General features: G+C 37.8%; 1 protein-coding gene across 1 annotated transcript; it reads left to right on the forward strand.

Moving 5' to 3' along the window:
* The first annotated feature begins 7980 nt into the window (after positions 1-7980).
* Positions 7981-25508, forward strand: RTRAF (RNA transcription, translation and transport factor). Its single transcript, XM_045823104.1, has 8 exons — positions 7981-8157; positions 9632-9756; positions 12426-12525; positions 18891-18977; positions 20313-20401; positions 22701-22769; positions 25008-25056; positions 25181-25508. Exons 1-8 carry the CDS (start codon positions 8097-8099, stop codon positions 25333-25335), a joined length of 735 nt encoding a protein of 244 aa, XP_045679060.1. The 5' UTR covers positions 7981-8096; the 3' UTR covers positions 25336-25508.
* The last annotated feature ends 106 nt before the right edge of the window (positions 25509-25614 follow it).

Here is a 25614-nt window from a genome sequence, read left to right on the forward strand (position 1 = left end):
TTAATATATCTTAGCTGCAAGTTTGAACTCTTCAACAGCATTTCCTCTAGTCCCCTACCTGCCCCCTACCAACCCCTGGTAAGCACCATCCTACTCTCTGTTTCTATGAATTTGGCTTTTTTAGAGTCCACATGTAAGTGATGTCATACGGTATTCGTCTTTCTCTGACTTATCTCACTTTTAGAGCTAAATTTGTAATAATTTACAAGAATGCAACCAAGAGCCCAAAGCCCTGAGTTTTGTGTCCATCTCTACCACTAACACTCTGTTACCAACTCAGTGGCATCCTTGCTTTTTTTTTTTCAATAGAAGCACTGCATTCGAGAGTCTGTGTTAGCACCATGGGAAAGTCCTTGAGCTCAGGAAGAGTTTGAGATGGATTAGTATCAGATCTTTGAGTGTTTTGTAGAATTCACTAGTGAAACCATCTGGTCCTGGATCTTTATTTTTGGGGAGGTTTTTTGATGGTTGTTTCAATTTCCTCACTGTTGACTGGTCTGTTCAGATTTTCCAGTTCTTCATGATTCAGTCTAGGAAGGTTATATATTTCTAGGGACTTACCCATTTCTTCCAGGTTATTGAATGTTGTGGCATATAATCTTTCATAGTATTCTAGTATGATCCTTTTTACAATATAGCTGTGATGTCAGGAACTTCTCTTTCATTTCTGATTTTGTTTATGTAAGTCTTTTCTCTTTTTTCCTTAGTGAGGTTAGCCAGGGATTTGTGCATTTTGTTATTTTCAAAAAACCAGCTCATTGTTATGTTAATTTTTTCTATCACCTTTTTGTTCTCTGTTTCATTCAATTCTGCTCTGATTTTTGTGTCCTTTCTTCTGCAGACTTTGGGTCGTGTACAATTGTTATTCACAATGAGTGAAGTACAGAAAGTGAGAGTAAGTATTTAAAAGACATACAGAAAATTGATGGAGTAATTTTTTTTCTGTTTAAACTAAGAATAATAAAATTGAGCTTGCATTTGGGTGTATCTTTTTTCTTTCATTTTTCTGGTGTTACATTGTTTATTGTCTTTTATACAAGTATTGGTCTGTAATAGACTGGAAATTTTAAACTTGGTCCTTCATCGCTAATAGTTTGAGGATCACTGGGGTTTAGGGGATGTCAAGTCTCAAGCTTTATACAGTGCACAATGTGAAGCAGAAATGGAAAAAGTAAACTTAAAGTGATAGGTTGAAGCACACATTGTGGGGGATTTTTTAAAGGTGATATTGCCTATTTGTAGGCTCAGAGAAAGCAAGGAGACAGGAAAGGCTGAGAGGAGTATCTGAAATATTTGAATTCTTCTGATTTATATGTTGGCTCTAAGTTTTAATATTTTTAACTAATTAGTACAGACCAAACAGTCCACATCTGAGAGCCACATGTGGGCCAGCAGTTCGCAGCCTTTGATGCAGGCAGGTGCGGCTGAGTCACTCAGTTTTACAGGCTGCAGTGGAGGATCGCTGCTGCGGTCCCATGTGTTCCAGAGGCCATGAAAGTGGAGCTCCTGGCACTTGGATGGTGCAGGGATACCCAGATGTTCCTGAACAGCTGAGGGCAGCACAGCAGAGAGAACCTGGAGACCCGGCAGTGGGCACGAGGTGGGCACAGTGTACCAACAACCAAAATGAACAGAATGAGAATGTCCCGGGGATTCCAGTGGCAGTGCATGAGGACACCTGGCACCCAAATTTAGAGGCAGGTCCTAGAAAAAGTAATCAAAATCGACAAATCATATTATAAACTGGCTGTGATTTAGCTTCTATCATGTGCACGAGGGAGGATCAGAGAAGAAATTAGGTTTCCGTTTGTGGGCTGTTGTATGATATATCACTTTCTCTGGCAATGCTTGGAATAGGCAGGCTGAGACCTACTTTATTTCCCAGGGGTGCTATCAAACAGGCCCATTATTGGGAACAGATCTGTACTTTATTTTTGACAATCAAATTCCAAACGTTTTCTGACTGTGAGGAAAGAGCATGAAAACTGCAGCAGCTCTAGAGACATACTCTCCACTGAGCTCTGAAGGCTAAAGCTGCTAGAAAGTTGGACTCACTGGGGAAATAACTCAGATGTTCATTAACAGTCTAAGTGATTTATTCCCACACAGTTTTTAGGGGGACCAACGAGGTCAGGCCTCAGGTTCCAGCAACACCATCAGGGAGATGACATGATTACAGCTGGAAAGGAAAGGATGGGAGAGGGTGCTGGTCCTGGGCATTTGTAACACGGGTGCCCAGCACTGAATATTAGCAACTGAACACTAAATCCCCAGGAGGTGGCTGCTGTTCCCATTTGCCAAAGCTAAAGTAAAAATAACCCAGCAAACATGAAAACTAAAGAGAAACAAAGTGTTGGAGTGTTAATGAGTATAAAGAGCAGATGTTTTTCCTCTTCATTATTAATTCCCAATGCAATAGCATATTTACGAAGTTTTTTTTTAAAGATTTTAATTTATATATTAGTAGAGAAAGGGGAAGGGAGGGAGAGAGGGAGAGAAACATCAATGTGCAAGAGAGACATTGTTCAGTTGCCTCTTGTATGCGCCCCCACCAGGGGATCGGTATGGTGCCCTGACCGGGAATTGAACCCACAACCTTTCATTTTGAGGGAAGATGCCCAGCGACACTGGTCAGGGCTTTACAATGTTTTTTAGGGAGCTTCATAAAAGAAAAAGCATATAAGGGAACTATCATGTTTTCCTGAGCCTAGGAGAGGAATGGGTGCTGGCATCTCACTGGAAAATATGAGAATCTACTTGAATTAAGAGTCACAATGGGAGAGCTGGGAAATTTGTGTTCTAACTGATAGCAGTTATATTTCTCCTTTTCTCGTAATGGGCTCCTGCCCTGACTGGTGTGGCTGAGTGGACTGAGTGCTGGCCTGCGAACCAGAGGGCCATGGGTTTGATGCCTGGGTTGCAGACCAGGTCCCCAGAAGGAGGCATATGGGAGAAAACCACACTTTGATGTTTCACTCTTTCTCCCTCCCTTCTCCTCTCTTTAAAAATAAATACAACCTTTAAAATGAATAATGGGCTCCTCTCAGCCTTAGAATTCATTTTTCTATTATTGAAAAATTACCCAAATGGTTATAAAGCTCTTCCAGCAATGCCGAGTAATAAATGGAAAATAGAAAGGTGAATAAGTGCTTAGGGGTGATTCTCAAGCACCCACAGCAGTGGCTGAAAGAGATGAAAAGGTAATTTGCAACAGCTAATCCCTCTCGTATACATTACAATATCCTACATAGTGCCCGTAGTCACTCAACCTAACCACTGCAGCAACCTCCCTACTGGCCTCCCTGCTTCCTCTTTACCAGCTACATTCTGTTCTTCACACAGTAGCCAGAAGGATCTGAAAACCCAAGTCACTGCTTGTCAGCCCCCGTTTAACATCTTCAATAGCTTTTTGTTACACTTAGAATAAAACCCAGACTTTCTGCCATGATCTTTAAGGCCCTGCAGACCTGTGTCAAAGATAAAGCTGGGCAGCAAAGTGGGAAGAACAGATTGCAATCAGTAATAACTATTGCAGTAGAAAAAAGAGTCCATCATGAGCTGAACTCAACCTGGATTTGTACAGGTGAATTTTAAGGGCAAATGAAGGAGCAGGGAGTGGGGACAGACAAGGGCTTAGTACAGTTAGGGAAGTGAAAAGTTACAAAGGGCCAGTCAGTATAGATGAGATTAGGCCAGCTGTGTCTGTGGGCTAGCAACTCTCCAAGTTAGGATTTTGTCTTCCCTTAGAGACAAGGGAGAGGCCCTATCTTCAAGTGATGGCTTGGACAAACAGCAAATTTTTTGACAGCCTTGGGTTTTCTCAGGCAGACACTTTCAAGTGGGCTAGAGTTATCTTAGGGATGCAGGCTTAAAACCCTGTTAGTGGTTGCTCAAGTCTTTAGAGACCAAGATTGAGACCTAGTTGAGAAGACGGCTCCTAGGGGCCTGGTTAGAGTTTGGTTTTGGAGAGAATCTTTGTCACCAACGTTTCTTCTACCATCACTTCCTCCTCATCTAACACGCACCTGCCCACGCACCTTGCCTATTGCCCTCTTACCACTCTGGTCCACCTCCAGTTCCACGCTGTCACACCCTTTCTGCCAAAAACAATACAAAACAACAACAAAAAAAACCTTTCTACTTATCCTACTTTCTTTGTCCTGTTTCTCATCTGGACATCATTTATGACTCACTCTGGATGTCACCTCCTCTAAGAGGCCTCCCTTGATCACCCTGTCTAAAGTAGGTCCTTTCTGTTCTTCTCTACCTTTGCCTGGCTGCTGCTATTTTCTGTCTCCCTATTTGGCCATAAACTCCGTAAAGGTGAGGTCTTTCCATGGTTTCTCAGGGAGCTCATTCTACACGTAAGTTTCAACTACCATTTTAGGCTGATGAACCCTTGGTTGACATCTCTTGTCTGGACCAGTCACTCAAGCTCATTCCTAAATCTCAGGAGTGTTTACAGGCATAAAAGAGGAAATATAACTTTCCCTATACCCCCAAGTTCTTGGCTGGGATCCCTGTAAGAAAAAGAATAACGAAAGAAAAACAGTTTATTAATGCATGCAGAACACATCACATGGGAGACACAAAATGGGGGCTTAGAATTCCAGCTTATATAGCATCTTCAACAAAGAGCAATACATGTGTAGAGAAATGACAGGACAAAGCAGTTTTTTTTTAAAAAAAATCTTACTGTGATAAAATACACACTGCATAAAATTTAACATCTTAACCATTTTTAAAGAACATAGTTTATGGTATTAAGTACATTCACATTGTTATGCAGCCATCACCACCATCCGTTTCCAGAACTCCATCTGGCAACACGGAAACTATGTAGCCTTTAAACAATAGCACCTCATTCTCCCCCTCACTCCAGCTCCTGGCAACCAGCGTTCTACTCTCTGTCTCTATGAGTCTGACTACTCAAGGTACCTCATACAAGTGGAATCATGCAGGACAAAGCAGTTTTAATCTTCCAGGGGGCACAAGCTATGGGGATGTAAATATATGGGAGGAAACTAACAAAGTAAGATTTGTTTGTAGATTCTTCTATTGAATCTCTGATCTTATAAGACACTGTCTCTATTAAAATGAATATTTACCTCCTGCCTTTAGTCAAAAAGGGGGATTTTTCCCCCTGGGTTTGTTTCTTCTTAATCGCCTTCAGCTGAAAATAATTTTTATGTCAAAATATGGCATATTTTGGGGTGACATATTCTGGTTTCCTTCATGTGCTACACTACCTCTGCCATCATCTCAAATTCCACAGGGGCTGAACTTGATTCTTCAGCTTCTCCATCTGGTTCCTTCTGCCATTGCTCCTGTTTTTTATGTGCATCCACGGTTCTTCAAATCTCTGATGTGTGATATTCCTGAGGTCACCTTGAAACCATCATTTCCTTCTCAGCCATGTTGAGTGCCACCATCTCTGTGGATCATTTTAACTCTCTTTGGAATCTGTCCTCATGTAAGGGCTAATGTAATTCTAAGTGACAGAACCCCAACCCAACCTGACTCAAGCACCAAAAGGAATTTATTGGTTCACTTATCTGAGCAGCTAGATCTAGACCCTTGTAAGACATTTTGGGTCTGTTTTCTCTGTGTTGTTTTCAATGTCAGGCAAGTTTTTCCCCTGCAGTATCAAGTATGGAAGGTGAGTGCTTCATGCTTCTGGTATGATTAAGGGGATTCCTATTCCATTTTCACCATTAAAATTGAGCTCTACTGGCCTGCTTTTCACTTTTAATGTTAAATCATGAAATTCCAGAGCCTGACCTAAAAGAACAAGAAGAAGAAAAAGAATCGTTGTCTTCATAATTAACAAAACGTCTCAGAAAAAGATGGAGATGTTCTCTCTCTAGGAAGCTCCAAGGATGTAGCTTTTGTTTGCATTTACAGCTTGTTTAAAAAAGATCTGATTTAATGGAGAGTTAAATTGGTAACATTCATTAGAACATCAAGCTTGTTTTTCTCTGCGATATAGAAACTACTGTGTATATTCTTAAGTGTTACCAACTTGTTCTATTCATTATCTTTGGAAAAAATAACTTAAACAAAGGGGTCTAGTAAAACTGCCAGGACTTTTTTTAAAATGTTGCAATTTGTGAAAATAACCTTCAAAGAACCACCTGTATCTCTCTCTGATTTGTTGGTTTGCTTGATACTGTGTAGGCCTGGTAATAATGGTGAAATTGCCAACACTTTTTCTGAAGTCCTGTATTTAGTCTTTGTGGTCCAGATGGTCTCTGTTGCAACTATTCATTTCTGCCCTTGTAGCACCAGTGAGCTACAAAGCAGCCAGTGAGCAAGTGGGCATGGCTGTGTTCCAATACCACTTTATTTATGGACACTGAAATTTGAATTTCATAAAATTTCCATGTGTCATGAAATATTCTTCTTTTGATTTTTCAGCTACTTAAAAATATATAAACCATTCTTATCACTTGTTTGCACTGAGTGCTCTCTCTAGAACTGTCTTCCTCCATTTATTTATGTCACTAACTCCCTTACTTCCTTCAAGTCTCAACATTTCACTTTCTCAATGAGACCTAACCTGACCATCCTGTTTAAAACTGCAACCCGAATCATTTCCCATTCCCCCACTCCTTATTCCTTTTATCTCGTTATGACTTTCCCCCATCACTTTTCACCTTCTACAATACTAAATAATTTACTTGCTTATAATTATATTGTTTGTTGCCCCTCACCAGGTGTCAAGCTCTCCAAGGACAGAGGTTTTTGTGTATATGTTAACAGAAGCATCCAAAGTGTCTCAAAGACTGCTTGGCATGCAGACAACACTTACCGGTAATTTTGTTAAATAAGTATACAGATGATTAATGACCTATAATACCTCTGGTCAACCATTAGATTGGAGCTCAGGACATTTGATTAAAAAAAGGTGGTTTCCACTTCTTGAAATGCATATTCTTCAGAAACAGAATTGTCTAAGGTTCACTTCTTGTCGACACTTCATTCAAGAAAGGCCAAAGGACTTCTTCAAATGCAGAATAAGTAAGACAAGGGTTTTTTTTTTTTAATACCAAAAAGAGGTTGAATGTTCATAATCTGTAATACCTCTTTTCTAAACTAGGTTTATCTCCTCCTCAAGACTGGTAGGTCCTTTCAGCATTCTGTGTGTCTGAATCTTCTTCTAACTTTCCCACACACTTGAGGGTGGCCAGGGCTGATGACCAGAGGCAGCTTCGAGGAGCCAACAACTTAGGGTTCTCAAATAGAAAGACGAGGTCAGGAGCAAACAACTTAATTTTTTTGTATTAAAGGGTAAATTTCAGAAAATAAATTTTAAGAGTTGCTTTTCTCGCCCCTAAAAAAATATATTATCTACAGTTGCATGTAAGCAATTGCTTTATTAGTTTCCCTTCCTTTACAGGTTTATTTTTTAGTCTAGTATTTCACTAATTATAAAACTAGCACACACCACAGTAGTGATCAAATTTTAAGGCAAGACACTCCTGAAGCTGGTTTTCTTGCAGTCTGTAAACATCTTAATAGGAAAATGCATTGTCTCACAGTGCCTTTAAAGTTGTATTATGGTTGTACGTTTACCTTTGGATCACTCCCAAGTAGTCAGAAAGGGACCTTGCTAAAAAGTCTTTTTATTAGCAGCATTAGATGAGTACCTATTATGTAGGAGGCATTCAATGAATGAATGAATAAAGACACTGAAAATACTAAAGAGTAATTAATTCTATGACCCAGTGAGCGGTGTGGCTAATAATAGAAATTCTACATATACTATTCTGCAGAGAATAAGGCAAGGAAAACTTAAGCAAACTGGCTCCTCAGAGGCTTGCTGCCTATTGTACAAGTAGGAAGCTGACAATAAAGTTTATTTGAGCATCTACGTGACCCAACGTGGCTCCGCCTCCCCAGCCGAAGCCACGATTGGTGGGCATTTGCTGGCTGCCGCCTTTCCTAAGCCACGATTGGTGAAGGCCGCCGTCATTTTGGAGCGCCCAGACGCCTGCCCGCCCTGTCGCCGCGTAGCCGGTGTCTGCTCGTCCAGCCGTTCCTCGTCTCTCTTCTCCCGGCTGAAGCACGGGGGACCAGGGCGAGAAGCTGGGACCATGTTCCGACGCAAGCTGACGGCCCTCGACTATCACAACCCTGCCGGCTTCAACTGCAAAGGTGAGGCAGTAGTCCCGGGCCCGGACGCGCGCCACGGATCCCGCTGGGCGCCCGGGCTCCCTACCCGTATCCTCCGAGGCCTTGTCTACCCCGGAGGCACCGGGCAGTTCTTTTATCCTGGTCTTCAAGCACCTCTGGTTTTCGCCTCCTCTTCTCTTCCCCTCCTTGGACTCCAGTCGGGCCTGGGCGTCGGAGCCCGCTCACCCGCTCCGGCCTCAGCACCCTCTCTGTTCGCACTTGCTAAACTCCAAACATCCACCGCCCCACTCCCAGCCCCCAAGCACGTTAGAGGAAAGTATTCGCTTTCTAACTTACCTCTTCCGATTAATTGGGCGATACTTTGAGCGTCTGCTGTTGGCTAGCGAAGGGCTGGAAACTGAGGAAGACGCTGAGCAGTTTGAAGACTAGTTAGCTGGCCGCCAGGAGCTAATGAGGAGGGTGGCGGGTGCTCAAAAACTACCTAGTAGTTTGAGATCAAGACCTTACATTGTGAAGCCACGGACCGACACTGTTAGAGTAAGCGGTGTAGTAACGGGCTAATTAGCTTGCGTGGGTCGTGCAAAAAAGTTCATAGCAGATGAACCAGGTGGTTGAATTGTAAATACAAAGGTGTTGGGATTTTATAGCATTAAAGTATTTTAAAGTGTTAACCTTGCTAACCACTGTTATAACTACTATCCACCACTGCATGCTTCCTTCCAAGGTTCTTAGTCTGTAGTAGACGAGTAAGTTTGAAAGTGATCCAGGTACAGTCAGGGATACTCAGACCATCATGTCATTCTCAGGACTTCATAATGGGAGCTTGAATTTGAAAGTGAAAAAAACAACTTCTAAGCAGGATGATAGTGTTTTGTTGATCTCCTGTAGAAGTATATCAATTTTTAGAATCTTGTTTTTCTAGTTTGCCTTCTATTTAACAAAAAAGGATGAGCGTAGATTGGGATTTGAATCTTTGAGCTTCAGTTTTTCTCATCTGTGAAAGGGAGATGTTACCTCAAAAGCGTGCAGAAGGAGTAAATGAAACAAACATGTACCTTCTTATGTGTGCACTTAATGTGATGTAACGGTGACAATAGCGTCTTTCTGTTGTATCACTTAATTTTTGTACTTTATTTTTATATAAATATAACCATGCCCCATCCTAAAACTATCTGCCAGACACTCTTTGTAATCTTATTTCATTTAATCTTTATAACACCCTATAAAGTAAGTCCTATTGTTAACCCCATTTTGTAACTCAAGAATTTGAGGCACAGAAAATTTAGGTGATTGGCCCAAGTTTATAGAACCATCAAGTGTCTGGAACCAGAGTTTGAATGTGGGCCAGGACGTTTTTAATCTGTTGAACCCTAGTCTGCACTTTCAACTCCTGCTTTGAGCCACTCAATTAACTTATTTTGGAGTTTTAAAAAATTTCACAAGACCATTTGTGGCAAATGAAGTGCTTCTAATTTATATGGTACTTTTGTTGCAGATGAAACAGAATTTAGAAACTTTATTGTTTGGCTTGAAGACCAGAAAATCCGACACTACAAGATTGAAGACAGAGGTAATTTAAGAAACATCCACAGCAGTGATTGGCCCAAGTTCTTTGAAAAGGTAATGAATTAGAAAGTAAAATAAAAGTACAAAGAGCTTCTCTAAAAATTATGTGATGACAGACAAGCTTAAAATTTACTTTGTTCTTTTAAAATAAAAATAATGATCAATGTTAGAAGAGCTGGATTTCAGGATTTAACTTTCTTTTGCTTTTAGAGTAAATTACATTCTCTCTTCCTACCAAGCTTTCAGTATTAGAAATATTTGTGACTGGAAACACTGTGAGGTTCCTTAAATAGTGAGATACATATATTCTATAAATGGTAAAAATGACCAAAATAACAATTTTTGCATTAGACTACAATTGTAGCAATAATACTTACATTAAAATATCGATATGCTTGAAAACAAAGACAGTTGTCTTGTTTATAATTATATTTAATGTACACACATGTACCTTATGTACATTAGAAATAATCCTAAAAGGCCTTATATAAAATTATTTTATTCTATAAACTTAAACATATAGTTTATGTTATTTTTGTGGCTAGAATAATTTTTACGTGGACTGTTTAATTTTAATAATGCCTTTGCAGAAAAAGAATTGTTTCTAATTCAGAATAAAAATCGCATTATGCAATATCATTACATAAACATTTTTATTGGCTCTGTTACTTTAATGAGTAAGGTATTTCCCTTTAAAAAATATGAAAAAGACCGAATTTTTCATTTGCTGAAGCAAAGTGATTAGGTACCTAACTTTGTCCTTCGACTCAGAGATTTTATAAATTAGAGGATTGTATAAGCTCTATGACTGTGGGCAAGTTTATTGACCTTTCTGTGTCTCAGTGTTCTCATCAGTAAATGGGAATAACAATGGTACCTGTATCATAGGGGTGGCATGTGTTGTTAATCAGTGATTATAATATACCTGTTTACAGAGTATATCCACAGAAAAGGGGGATTACTGTATTTTACAAATACCCTGGCCCACAGCAAATGCCGTATGTTTATTCCACTGCCTCTACTGCCTTTATTGTTACTCCTGGATTATTTCCTCTTGCTCTTAAAAAGTATATTGAAAAATTTTACAAGGTTCTTAAAATTTTGAATCTGTTATCAGGATTTTACATTTGTTTATATCACATCTTATGGCCAATTCATGTGTACAAGACTATACACAAAGTTCCATGTGTAGAAGGGTATTTGTAAAATACAGTAATCCCCCCTTTTCTGTGGATTCTGTTTTTGAGGTTTCAGTTATCTGTGGTCAACCACTGTCTGAAAATATTAAATGGAAAATTCCAGAAATAATTCATTAATTTTAAATTGTGCACTATCCTGAGTATCCTGGTGGAGTCTCATGATGTTCACCCTTTTCCGGAGGTGAATCTTCCCATTTCCCAGTGTGTCCATGCTGTCAGCACTACTCCCTTACTCGTCATCTCAGTTATCAGGTCAGCAGCCACGGTATCACAGTGCTTGTGTTTAAGTAAGCTTTATTGACAGAAGGTCAGTGGTAGTCTAACTCTACATCACAATGCCTGTGTCATTCATCTCACTTCATTTCATACAGGCATTGTGTCATTTCACATCATCACAAGAAGGGGGTAAGTACAGTATAAGATTTTGAGGGAGACCACATTCACATAATTTTTATTACAATATATTGTAATTCTACTTTATTATTGTTAACCTCTATATTACCTAATTTATACATTATATCATAGGTATGTATGTATAAGGAAAAACACAGTACATGTACGGTTTTGTACTATCTGAGATTTCAGGTATCCACTGAGAGTCTTAGAACATATTCTCTGTGGGTAATGGGAAACTGCTATATAAAAAGATTTTGAGAAAAACACCTAAAAGTAACATAAAGTAGGATGACTTAAAGATAGATGTATTGGAACTTACACATCCAGATAGATACTGTCTTTCACATTGGTCTGTTTGGAGTGACCATATTTGTAACTTTTTTTGAAATTACGTTTAGATAATGAGACATTTTTTGAATATTCTTAATGTGGCAATTTTTAAATTTTGAAGGTGAATTTACTTTATAGATCATGAACAAATCTTGTGAATGAGGTGTTTTGTTTTTTTAAAGTCAGGGAATAAAATACCTGGTTAGAAAGTGAGCTATGGCTTGAAAATGCTGATTAATTACCCCCAAAACGAGTTCCCTAAGTTCTGAGTAATAGCATTGTTGCTGGAATTAGATTTTAAGATCCTAAGAGACTCACTTGAAGGATAATACTAATTTTGATACACAGTTTCTGCCATTTATTTAAAATGTTAGCTTACACTGTACATGTATGTTACATAACTTACCATCTTCCGTGGCATTTACATAATAGTTAAGGTTAAGATAATAATTGCTTTAATAGTATATCCTTATTTTTAGATTTTTTTTTTAATTTAACGACTCTGTGTATTGAGACCTGAAATCAGAAACTTTAGATTCAGGTCCCAGATCTATGTGACTTGGCAAGTGTTGACCTCTGTAGGCCTCAGTTTTCTTATCTAAAAAATGAGGAAGTAATTCTGTGTCAGTGGTGCCCTGCCTGGAATCTGCAAAAGTATTCCAAAAAGCATGATGGAAATACTTCACTTAAGGTTATAAGGAATTGTTTGAGGTCCAAACTAAGGTATCTTTCAACTTGATTATTTTTTGATTCTTTGACTTTATATTAATAATGAAACTGAATTTTCCCCCCTCACAGTATCTCACAGATGTTAACTGTCCTTTCAAGATTCAAGATCGACAAGAAGCAATTGACTGGCTTCTTGGTTTAGCTGTTAGACTTGAATATGGAGATAATGGTATGTTTTGTTGGAGGGGGAAATGTGTTTTAAAGAGAGGGGAGAAAAAGCGGGAAGGGAGTGCAAAACTAGGGAACGTCAGATTGTGTTTCTTTGTCTTGTGTTTTTGGTTCATTTTAAGTTTTATATATCCTCATGTTCCTTTTCAGCATCTATTTAAGAACTTACTTTCGGGGGGAACCATTCTTCTGTATTTAGTACTCACCCCCCCCCCCCCGGCAACTCCCAGCTTGTCTGGGAAAGAATTTTCTTTGCTAAAATTAGTCTTTTTATTATCATAAAAAATTAAAAGCACTGTCTTTCACTGGTATTTAGAGCTTTTTTTTTAATTGGAATTTAGAAATGATGTCTTCTGGAGAAGGCTAATTGAATGTGTTCTCACAAGGTAGCATTACTTTGGTAAATTCGCCGTCTTTCACAGTCTGCACCTTAGGCTTTCAATTTAAATTGTTGTTAGTGTCCCAGAATTGATAGGATTTCATGTTGATTGCAGTAGGGAATTTCACAAGAGACTGAAACATGGGTAATGCCAGTGTATGCTGTAGACCAAAATACATTTACTTTTGTGAAATGTTATTTTATTATAGATACTTGTATTATTGAAAGCTTTTGAATATTAGTATCTATAGTAAAAAAACTTTTGCAGTAAACATGTTTCCTCTCATTAGACCATTTCATTTGCAAAAGCCTGCTAACATAAATGCAAGATCCAATTATCTTAGCTTCATCCTCTGCATTTTATGTTGTTCTCTGTTATGGGACTCTCAGTTTGCTTTTGAAGCTTTTTTGGTTTCTTTGACTTCTCCTTTTTCTTCTGATCCAGTTTCCATGTCTGATGTATCTTTTCTCCACTACCAGTACTATCACTCTATTTCAGCCCCTTGGCACTTTCTGCAGAGATTATTGTAGTATCTTTCATACTTGGTCTCTTAGCATCATCATATATTTTCATCTGTGTGTCCTATCAAGCTAACTTTTTGAAACATTCTGTTAGAATGTTACGCTTGGTTTCCAAAAATACCACCTATTATAGTTACTGCTTTTCCATTTTCTACAAAAGGAATGCCAGGCTCCTTAGCCAGTATTCATATACTTGATATCCCAGCCAAACTAGAATAATGCTGGTTCCCATTTATATTTTCTTTTCTTCCCTTGATTTCTTGTCGAACATTTTTCTTCTAATGTGCCGTTTCATTCTATTCTTTATACATTAAATCCTGTTCATTCTTTTAAGATCTAGCACAAATACCAATTAGCACTTTCTTCTGAACTTTCATAGCTTTTAACTCTATGTTTTAAGTCATTCACTACCTTTCCATTTTGCTTGTGTCTTATTTGCCCCAGTAAATTATAAGTTCATGCTCAGTTTTTTTACGGTATCTCTATTAGTTTCCTGTTACTGGTGTAACAAATTACCACAAACTCATGGACTTACTATTTTATAGTCTGGGAGATCGGAAGTCCAACATCTGTGTTACTGGACTTAAAAGTCAGGTTGCTGACAGGTTCTTTTAGCGGTTCTAGGGGAAGATCCATTCCTTTGTCTTTTTCACCTTCTGGAGGTTGCCTGTATCCCTTGACTTTTGCCCTGGATCTTTAAATGTAACAGTTTAGCATCTTTAGTCTTTCTGTGACTCTTATTTCCATTGTCACATCTGTGATGATCATCCTGCCTCCCTCTTATCAGAGTACTGTGATGACATTGGGCCTACCTGGATAATCCAGGGTAATCCTCCCATTTCAGGTTTCTTAATTTATTATCACATCTGCCAAGTCCTTTTTGTAAGGTAACATTCACATTTTGCAGGGATTGGGAACATGGGCCTCTTTGGCGAGGAATGGGAAGCCATGATTCTTTCTGTAACAGCTTCTTGATAATAGATGAATTTATCAACTTTAAGAGATGTCTGTCAAATGCAGTATATGAATGTTCACATATTCTAATACGGAGCATCAACCAACTTTCAGACTTATATTTCAGAAACCTTATGGCAGAAATATTAAGAAAATCTCCAGGCTTTTATTTTTTTATTTGAAATTTAGTTTAAAAAGAAAATATTTATGCATAAGTGTTACAATCATAAGCCTTGGTCACATTAGTTGAATTGTAGGACCTTTAGGAAAATCTTTATTGTGGTTTTTCAGCTATTCCCAAATTTTAGTCACATCTCAAATATATTTGTTTTATTTATTCCATTTGTCCCATTTTATAATTTCAACTTAGGTTACCTAGATACCAGTAACTGTGGGTACCATATGATCATATATCCTTATAGCTGACTGTATCCCTGAAGTACAATTATTTCTCAGTAATAGCATGGTATTTTTAAATTAATAAAATAAACAGACTGAGGTTGTGTCTAAAATAAATTTTTGATATTGAAATTTATAGTTGAATTTTATTTGCAATTTTAGTTATAGTTGAAAAGTAAATAATATCAAAAGTATATTAACAGTCTAAAGTAGAAAACAAGTTTTTGTGTAGTCTTAAAATTCAGAGTTGTAAGAACAGACTTTTTGGGAAAGGGGCTAAAGTAGTAATACTGTCTCTTATCAGTAGAAGGCACTGTTGGTCTTTTGTGGTTTTACATTTACATGTTGGCAGCCTTGACTTTTTAAGTTATTTAAAAGTTCATTCTTTGATGAAACCACTGTGAATTTTTATTGTGCTTTAATAGTTTTATAGCATGTTCTTAGCTTGTCAAAATGATTAAAATCTGGCCTTTTTAACTTTTTTGACTTAATTTCAGATTTACCGAAAAAGCAAAATAGTACAAAGAATTTTCTTATACCCATATTTCACAAATATTAACATTTAATTCATTTGCCTTGTCCTTCTCTCTATATGATGCATACATGATTTTTTCTAAACCATTTAATACTAAATTTCAGGTGATTCTCTTTTTACCTATAAGTATTTTAATGCACATTTCCTAAAGGTACATAACCCCAAGACAGTTATCAAAATCAGGAAATTAACTTTGATTCAATACTCTTCTCTATGGCTGTTACTCACATGTTACCAATTGTCTCAATAATACTCTTTATACCAAAACAAAATGCAATCCTTGATCATGTGTTGCATTCCATTGTTATGTCTCCTATAACCTGGAGAAGTTCCTCAGTCTTTATTTGTGCTTCATGACACTGATGTATATTTTACACAATGATCCTCAGTCTTGGTTTGTCTGATGTTTCCTCCTGATTAGATTTAGGTTTTGTACTTCTGTTAAGAACACACAGAAGTGATGTGTTCTTTTAAATGCATGGTATCTGGAGGCATGTGTCAGTAATATGTGTGATTACTGGTCCTATTGCTCTGATTGCTTGGTTAGGATTTCTTCATTCTGAAGTTATTATTTCCCCTTTGTAATAAATACATCTATTGTTGGAAGATACTTTGAGATGATGTCACTAAGCTTTTGCTCCTCAGACTACCCCCTGAGCTTTAGCATTCCTTTAATTCTCATCTGAGTCCGTCAGGTAGCTCATGATTGTTGCAAATGATGTTTATCTAATTCCGTCATTCTTTCTACATTGGTTGGCTTTCTACCTTAAGAAAGAACTTTCCTGTCTTTCCAGTTTCTTTATTTAAATCAGTGTGGATATGTGGATTTTTTAAAATATATTTTATTGATTATGCTATTACAGTTGTCCCATTTTCCCCCCTTCACTTCCCTCCACCCTATATACCCTCTCCCACCCATATCCCCCCTTTAGTCATGTCCATGTGTCATACTTATGAGTTCTTTAGCTTCTACATTTCCCGTACTATTCTTACCCTCCCCTATCTATTTTCAACCTACATTCTATGCTACTTATTCTCTGTACCTTTCCCCCCTCTCTCCTTCTCCCACTCCCCTGTTGCTAACCCTCCATGTGATCTCCATTTCTGTGGTTCTCTTCCTGTTCTAGTTGTTTGCTTAGTTTCTTTTGGTTTTGCTTTAGATGTGGTTGTTAATAGTTGTGAGTTTGTTGTCCTTTTATGATACATATTTTTTCTTTATCTTCTTTTCTTAGATAAGTCCCGTTAACATTTCATAAAATAAGGGCTTGGTGATGATGAACTCCTTTAACTCGACCTTATCTGAGAAGCACTTTATCTGCCCTTCCATTCTAAATGAGAGCTTTGCTGGATAGAGCAATCTGGGATGTAGGTCCTTGTCTTTCATGACTTGGAATATTTCTTTCCAGCCCCTTCTTGCCTGTAAGGTCTCTTTTGAGAAATCAGCTGACAGTCTGATGGGAACTCCTTTGTAGGTGGCTGTCCCCCTTATCTCTTGCTGCTTCTAGGATTCTCTCCTTCATTTTTACCCTGGCTAATGTAATTATGATGTGCCTTGGTGTGTTTCTTCTTGGGTCCAACTTCTTTGGGGCTCTTTGAGCTTCCTGGATTTTTTGGAAGTCTATTTCCCTTGCTATATTGGGGAAGTTCTCCTTTATTATTTGTTCATATGCGTGCTCAATCTGTTGCTTTTCCTCTTCCCCTTCTGGTACCCCTATAATTCGGATGTTGGAACGTTTAAAGATGTCCTGGAGGTTCCTAAGCTTCTCCTCGTTTTTTTGAATTCTTATTTCTTCATGCTTTCCTGCCTGGTTGTTTCTTGCTTCCTTCTGGTCCACTCTATTGTTTTGAGTCCCAGTTTCCTTCCCTTCACTATTGGTTCTCCGAGCATCTTCCTTCATCTCCTTTATGGTAACCTGCATTTTTTTCATGTAATTTGCACCCTAAATCAACAAATTCCGTGAGCTTCCTGATCACCAGTGTTTTGAACTGTGCATTTGATAGATTGGCTATTTCTTGGTCGCTCAAAAGGATGAGTCCTGGGGGACTGATCTGTTCTTCTGTTGGAGACATGTCTCTCTCTCCTTTTGTTTTTTTGTTTTTTTGTTTTTTTTTGGTCTGGTCGCTCTTGTTACGGTGAGGTGTTCACCGGGGCTGGGCACCCCAGTCACTAGATTGTGACATTGTATGTGGGGGCAGGGGCGGGGGCGAACAATGGCGGTAGTTCCGTTCTCCTGGGATCTCAGTCCCTTCTCTGGGATCCTGGGTTGCGCGCACTGCCCTGGTCCACAATGCTGCCTCACTGGGTCTGCCACCGCTGCTTGCGTACTCAGGGGCCACTGCTGCAATCTTGCGCGTCCTGTCCCGGAAGGCTTACGTGCTCCTGGTGCCTTATGCTCCCAGTTCTCCCCGATCTCCACACGCCGTGACCTGAGCCTGCTCCTCCTTTCAGCCCCTCCTACCCGTCTGGATGAATGGGTCTACTTCAACTTCTTGGCTGTCTGACTTCCATTCAGATAAATTCTCTGTCAGTTCTGGGTGTTATTCCAGCTCTGAATTGTTGTTGTTCTAATCTTGGTTGTGTGTGGAGGTACGGTGTGTCCACCTATGCCTCCATCTTGCTGGAAGTCCTCGATATGTGGATTCCTATTTTACCCAATAGGTCATAATCTTTTTTGTCATGGTGTATTGTATTTTGATATTTAGACTGTTCCTGATTTGGCCAGTGGGAGCTCCCTTAAGCTAACTCTTGTGTGGTTTAAATTTTAACACTCTTGTTTTCTGTCTTGTCTCATTAGCATATCATACAAGCATTATAGCCACACATGCCATTTTAGACATTAAGTTTTGTGTATTCTTAAATATTTTTCAAATAAAAGTTATAAACTCTACTTTTGGAATTCTGGCTTTCAGGTCTCCATGAAATAGGTCAAAGTTTGTATATGATGCTGTATTATTTTTTGTGCTGACTTTTTTTAAAGATTGTATTATTTTTTAGAGAGAGGGAGAGAAACTTCCATGTGATAGAGAAACACTGATCAGTTGCCTTTCACGTTCACCCGGGGAACCCACAACCCAGGCATATGCCCTGTCCAGGAATTGAACCAGCGACCTTTTGCTTTGTGGAATGATGCCCAACTGAGCCACCCCTTCAGTCAGGGCTGAAGTGTTGATTTTTTAGAAAGCAAAGATTTTGGATTCTGTACAGTATTCAAAAGATTTTGGAAGAAACTTTTTAGTGCGTTTGCATTTAATCTCATGTAACTAGATTTACCATCTTCCTGTTCTATCAGAGGAAGCTGTAAAAGCAGATTTTCTCTGCTAACACATAGGTAACATTTGAAGTGTATTACTTTTAAAGATGTTAATGAAAAGATACTTGTGTAAGGTATTCACTAATCATTTTAGCTTAATTAAAAAGCTATATTCACACTGCTTTTTTTGGATTTTTTAATAACAAAAATACTTTTAACTGGATGAGTTGTCTTACAACCAGTTTGGCTCAAAATCAGTAAATAAGCAATGTTTGTTTTACCTTAAGTTACAGTTTTACAAATTGGATTTTTGCCTATTTTTACAGCTGAAAAATACAAGGACTCAGTATCTGATAATACAAAAAATGCTGACAATGTAGCTAAAAACGCAGAGCCATTGATCAACTTGGATGGTAAGTATGGTAGATCCCCTTATTCATAGTTTTGCTTTCCATGCTTCCAGTTACCTGTGGTCACTGCTACCCAAAAATATTAAATGCACAATTTCAGAAGTGAACAATTTATTTTAAACTGCACATCATTCTGAGTAGCATGATGAAGCCTTGTTCCATCCTGCCTGCTCCATGAATAAAAAGCCTTTGTTCAGCATGCCCATTCTCTCTAATCACTTGGTGTAGCTGGTTGGGGTATCAGATTGACCAGCATGGTATCCCAGTGCTTGTGTTCAGGTAACCCTTATTTTACTTACTGGCCCTAAAACACAAGAGTCTTGTTGCTGGCAATTTGGATATGCCAAAGAAAGCCCTAAAGTGCTTCTTTTAATTGAAAAGATGTGTATATATAGAAGAAAAACATAGTTTATATAGGATTCAGTACCATCCCAGTTTTAGGCATCCACTGGGGGTCTTGGAATGGATCCCCTTTGGAAAAGGGGAGATGACTATGTAAATTCATAAAAATGATAAACTATTTTGGTTCCTTAAGTGTTTTAGAATGGTGTGGGTTTACTTGATATTCTTCTGCTTCATGCAGGTAGCGTTTGCAAGGATATTTTATTTTCTGTGATGTTTTTCATTGTCAGTTACAATGTGCTTTTTCCCTCCTTGTAGTTGAGTATCTGAACGTTAAAATGCTTTTCTTTGCTCTTATAGCAATATGGAGGTCTTGATTTGTATTTAATCATGGTGATGACTGTTTGCCTTCCAGGGTACATAACATGTTTTTCTAATCTAATGTGACACTATGAGAAAGTGGTAAAATTTTTCATTATTTTAAGTCCCAGCTGCCTTAATAAGTCTCCTTTTCAAAGTGTAAAGGGTCTAATTACTTAGATTATAATACTATGTTAAATAATTCTTTCACTTATTCATTGTGACCTATAATTTGAGTTATCCTTATGAACTAATAAGCTACTTGGTTGCTCAGGAGCTGCTGCTTAGAGAAAAGGTTTTGGGAAAACTGTCCATTGAAGAGATCTGTGTTTTAAAGTTAATAGCCTTGGGAAGAAATGTTAATTAAAAGTGCTGCATAAATGGGCCTTGCAGAAAAAGTTATAGGGCAAATCTATTGTGAGTTAATTTTAGTCACTTACTGAATTGTTCAGTTTGCCTGATTAATTAGAAAACTATTGATCTCATCCTTACCTAGTTGTTGATACCCCTGCTGTCAGCCCCGGTTTTAAAGGTTGGGATTTGTTACTGGAAAATTCAGAATCCTTTTTGTAAGTTTACATATGTGCCTAATTATATGTTTGCAGAGCTCTGAGTTTCCATTTTAATCTTTCCTAGTAAATAATCCTGATTTTAAGGCTGGTGTAATGGCTTTGGCTAACCTTCTTCAGATACAGCGTCATGATGATTACCTGGTAATGCTTAAGGTGAGCTTCATATTCTTGTTTCTTGACAGAAACTGTATATATTTTTTAAACTTCATTTTCAAAAAATTGACTTTTTGGTATTTAAATTTATGGTTGAATGACTAAAATGTGGAGGAATGTGGGACATAAAGCAGATTTCACCTGTTTTAGATTATCTAATAACTAATTTTAAGGAGTGTTTACTCTGTGCCTACCACTGTGCTGAAATCCATTTGCAAAGATGTTTTCATTCAATCCTCCCAACAGTCCTAGAGGTGGATGCTAATATTTGTCTTTTTAATATATATAGGAAGAAACATACTTAGAACAAATGTGCAAGATGACAAAAAATGATAGAGCCAGGATTTTAATGTAGGCATTAAAATCTGACCTTGCGGTTCATTCTTTTTCCTGTATCACCTCATTTATGTTTAATCAGTCCTGTTAAAGATTCTGGTATGTATTCATTTAAGAAAGTGATAATGCCAAATTAGTAATGGTGAATTTGGTGAAAAAAAACATACTTAAAATCTCTCTGAGAGGAGAATGAATGTTTTGCCTTCCAAGTCACCCATCTGAGATTGGCCTTCAGTTCATACCTCCTCCTCAGGGAACCACCCAGTGGTCTGAAAGAGAAAGCCTCCTATTTCTGAGAGGAAAAAGACGCTCATACTTCAGAAGATTTATGTTAAGTAATTGTGATAGTGCAGTGGGGTCAGGAGAAGGGGAGTGGTACTTAAAATGCCAGACTTGGAAATTATTTTAGAAATCACTGACTTTTCTGTGAAATTAAAATTTTAGTTTCTCATTAAAATCTACATCTTGTGCATATAAACTACTTTTAAACTACTTTTTAGTAAATTAAATAATTTCACTCTCCCCACAAGAGATTAAGCCGTAATTCATTGTACCTTTTAGAATTGTTATATATTAAATGGCAGTTATAATAAGGAAAAAGACTGTTCTGTTCTTAGATTATTATAATTCTGTATATTGAATTTGAATGTCAGTTTGGATTTTCTCAAATCACATTGGATGCTGAGAGACAAAAAGTTGTTTTTAGTGAAATTTAGCTCTTTCAAAAGGCTTGTTCCTTACTCAGGCAATTATGTAAATTGCTTTGGAACAGTTTTAACATCAGCTTTAATCATAAACTGGGAGGAGAAATAGACAGTGTTAGCATTTTGGGGCTACTTTTCATTAGACTTTAAACACCCATTTGGAAAAAATGAAAGCTATAATCATAAGCTTAATGAAATTCTAATCCTAGCCGCATGATTGTCCTTTGAGTTATTTTAAGAAGCAATCAGACAATAACATAGTGACTTGAAAAACATCTTCATAGTTTTGCCAAGTATCAGAATCCATATATTAACTGACAGACTGTTTACATTTGCAACCACTGTTAAAGATTGTTTATTCTTTTCAGATATAGCACTTGGATTGTTTTTATGATTTAAGAAAATTTCCCAGTCCTGCCCAGTGTGGCTCGGTTGGTTAGGCGTCATCCTGCAAACTGAAAGGTCACCAGTCCTGGTCAGGGCCCATGCCCGGGTTACGGGTTGGGTCCCTGGTCAGGCAGTGTGCAGGAGGCAACCAGTTGACATTTCTCTCTCACACCCACATTTCTCTCCCTTTCTCACTCCCCTCCCCTTGCCCTAGAATCAGTAAGGTTTTTTAAAAAAGTATACATTTTTTTCCAGTTTTCACACTTATTTTTGAGTTATCATTGTCATCAATTAAAATTCCATTAAAAGATCTTTTTTTGAGTTTGTGCAGGTGCACACATGCACTTGTGTCTGCCATAATACAATGCTTTGGTGATGGAAAAAGCAGTATGTTCTATGAAAGATCTCAAAAACATTTTACTATAATTAAGTGAAAAAAGCAAGGATAGTGTGTATAATGTGCTGCCCTTGGTCAGAGATTGCATTGTTGCCTCAGTGTTCTTGTAATTTATTAAGGATCTGGTAAAAATGATTGTTGTCTGAAAGGATGGCTGAGGCTTTGATGGGAAGGAGACCAACTTTTTACCATGTATCCTTCTTTATTTAAAATAGTATGTATTTTTTTTACCACATACATGAGTTACCTGTTCAAAAAGTGCTTTAAATTGTTTTAAGCATCATTCCACATTGTTAAATATTAAATGTGAGCTTTTAGTATAGTGTCGCTTTTGTTTTTTATTTGTAATGAGGAGTTGTTGATGAGCTAGGTAATTCTAACTTCATCAAACTGGGCATCCTTATTGTCTAGACACAGAAGAAAAAATGACAAACAGCTGATAAAAACTAAAGACAGTATTTTTGGGGTTTCTTAGGCAATTCGCATTTTGGTCCAGGAGCGCCTGACACAGGATGCAATTGCTAAAGCAAATCAAACAAGAGAGGTATGTGTGTGTTTGTGTGTGTGTTTTTAAATAAAGTCTAAAGTAATTAATGCAAGTTTCTTCTTGTACTGTCATGGGTTTAAACTTTGCATGTATCTACTTAAGATACATATTCTGTGTTAGACCTGCCCAGTGAAAGGATAGTTTTCTTCTTTTAGGAAGGGGATTGAATACGAAATGGACTGGGTTATTTTGACTAATTGCTGGGAAACAGGACACACCTTCTCTGTTCATTTCTTTTTGACTTAAATCCTATCCTTGCTTTTTGTTTCTTCAGAGAAATCTCTTCTCTTTATCTTTTCTGTTTCCTAGCATAAAACACAACTTGCGTAAGGTCATCTAGTTGATAAATGGTTGGGCTTAGGCAATCTGATGCTAGAGCCTCTGCTCTCACAGTGGGTGGGGAAAGAGGCCGAATGTGGTGGTTTCCATGAGCTAGTTGATGTCCCAGGTGAAGGGAGGATAGAAGGGCTATTAGAGCATAAGGTTCAGGGTACAGGTGACTGAGACTTACTTACCTTTCCATCCTGCTTTGTAGAATGAGAAAAACTACATGATACTAACTTTCCCTTAATAATACTGGGGTGTTTTTAGATTAACTGTACCAGAAATTTAAATGTCCCTGAAGTCTCATTAACTGTGGGGCAGTACAGAGAATGTCCTCATGGGCTAGCAGCAGCTGTGGGTGTCTGCTAATGCCCCTTCCCTGCTGTGTAGATGTTGCAATGAGTGCCTTTAGTACAGCCACCACCCTGGACCCTGATCCTTTTTGCCTCACCCAATTCCCCAGTGTCATTTATCTCCTCTGACCCTGTCTTTAGCAAGGCTCAACAGTTTAAAAGGTTATTAATGTCAGGGAAGTGTAGTCCCCTCTGAAAGACACTTGGTTTCTTTTAAAGGTTCTTACTGGCTTATTAATTATGCATGAATCCAGCCACTGGAAATTGGGGTAGAGATCAGCTTATTTCTCCCACATTATAGAACAGGCAGTAAATTGTTCTGGCATAATAAATTCATTGATTCAGTAAAACTATGCCTTTGGTTTGGAAGGCAGTGCAAATAAGCGCATAGCCAGATCACTGCTGTTGTTTGCAAAGTAACTCTTAGTTTTATTTTGGATGTTCCACATAAATCTTAGTTTTAATGTCACTTCAAAGGATACCATGCTGTAATCCAATGCAGTGGAGTTTTATAGTTGTGTTCTCGTTTGTAACCATACGTAACTAGCATGTGGTCATCTTCGGTCATAGCTCTTCCTTGATCTTTTGTCAGACAAAGGGGAAAATGGAGCCTCTGGTACCAGACTAACATAGATGCCACTCAGTTCAGTTCTACTCTGTAGTTTTGCTCACCGAATTTCCATACCCATTTGTTTCTGCATTTGTATAATGGGTTTTTTATTAACTATTTTGAAGCAGTTGGAGCCCAGGTAGATTTTTCATTAATACATTACACAAAAATTAAGTAGTGACATCTTAGTATTTGTAGCATTAAAAGTATAGTGACTACTGGTAATAATTTTAAACCATTACCAGTTGGTTGTAATGATTAAACCAGTATAATCATTAGAACATCTAGACTTCCTATCTTTACTTTTATTTGATAGTTTTAGGAAATACATGCAGTTTGGCATGATCATAATCACCACCTTTGCTATATCTAGATGTAGGTGCTGACTTGAAGCTTAGGTAAATGGTTGTTAGATTCTATTCATTTTCCTAGACTATTCAAAGTAACTTCAAATGGACTATTAAAAGTGTAATTATATGTAAATAATTGATAAATAATGCTGACTGAAAAAATATGTATATTTTAGATTTGTGAAATTTGGAAAGGCAAATTAATGTGCTCAGAAATAAACCTGCCTGAGGAAAGTAATCCTGAAAGCAGTCCTGTTCCATTCGCCTTGTACACTGCTGCTTATTGCCAATGAAAGTGAGCGAAGGAGCCCTGCAGTAGTGCCCACATGGCAGCAGAGAAGGAGCTGTTTTATATGCCTGGTCTGCAAGGATCACATGGGTTATGGAACTAGCTGTCCACTACATTTAAAGGCCATTGTTCCCTAACTGGTTGTAGTAGGGGAAACATCAAAATGCAAATTTAAAGAGAATTCTCAATCTTCTTGCAACTGTGACTGCAAGGGATAAAATAACAGACTAGCTAGCCGATTTTCAGTTTTGGATGAGAAAAGAATGTGCTACTTAACTGTAGTCTCATTTTGTCCATTTTTTTTTAAAGGGATTGCCTGTTGCTTTAGATAAGCATATCCTTGGTTTTGACACAGGAGGTAAGTGATTTTGTTTTAATTCAAACTACTTTTTAGAGACTTGGTGAACATTTGGGGGGAAATGAGTGAGTAAATGGTCTTAAATACAAAAGTTAATGATTAATGCCATGTTTCTTACAAATAGATGCAATTCTTAATGAAGCTGCCCAAATTCTGCGATTGCTACATATAGAAGAGCTCAGAGAGCTACAGACAAAAATTAATGAAGCCATAGTAGCTGTTCAGGCAATTATTGCTGATCCAAAGACAGACCACAGACTGGGGAAAGTTGGAAGATGAACATTTTAGGATTGCAGCCTCTCACCTACTTAGTACAATTGGGAACCATGTATGTCTTGGTATGTGTTTTGAAATCAAACATCACATTTTCAAGGGAAGAATCCCAGAAAATTGACTATGTTGTAGATATTTACCATCATTGCTTTTTCTTTAATAAAGTTCGGGAATGTGGATTTTTTTGACTGTGTTATGTTTATGTATAATTAATCTTCTTCCTTTGTGATTAAGGTACATGCCAACACCCAACTTTGTTATAGAAACAATACAGATCCTCAAAAG

Source organism: Phyllostomus hastatus, unplaced genomic scaffold (genome assembly GCF_019186645.2).
Source record: "Phyllostomus hastatus isolate PE091 unplaced genomic scaffold, TTU_PhHast_1.1 phas_scaffold_501, whole genome shotgun sequence".
In the NCBI taxonomy this organism is placed as follows: Eukaryota; Metazoa; Chordata; class Mammalia; order Chiroptera; family Phyllostomidae; genus Phyllostomus; species Phyllostomus hastatus.

What these genes read in the sequence shown, in the direction of transcription:
- RTRAF (XM_045823104.1), top strand. Translation starts at nt 8,097, where the DNA reads ATGTTCCGACGCAAGCTGACGGCCCTCGACTATCACAACCCTGCCGGC. An exon ending in GGCCCAAGTTCTTTGAAAAG is followed by an intron (nt 9,757 to 12,425) that starts GTAATGAATTAG and finishes CCCCCCTCACAG; the next exon opens with TATCTCACAGATGTTAACTG. An exon ending in ACTTGAATATGGAGATAATG is followed by an intron (nt 12,526 to 18,890) that starts GTATGTTTTGTT and finishes CTATTTTTACAG; the next exon opens with CTGAAAAATACAAGGACTCA.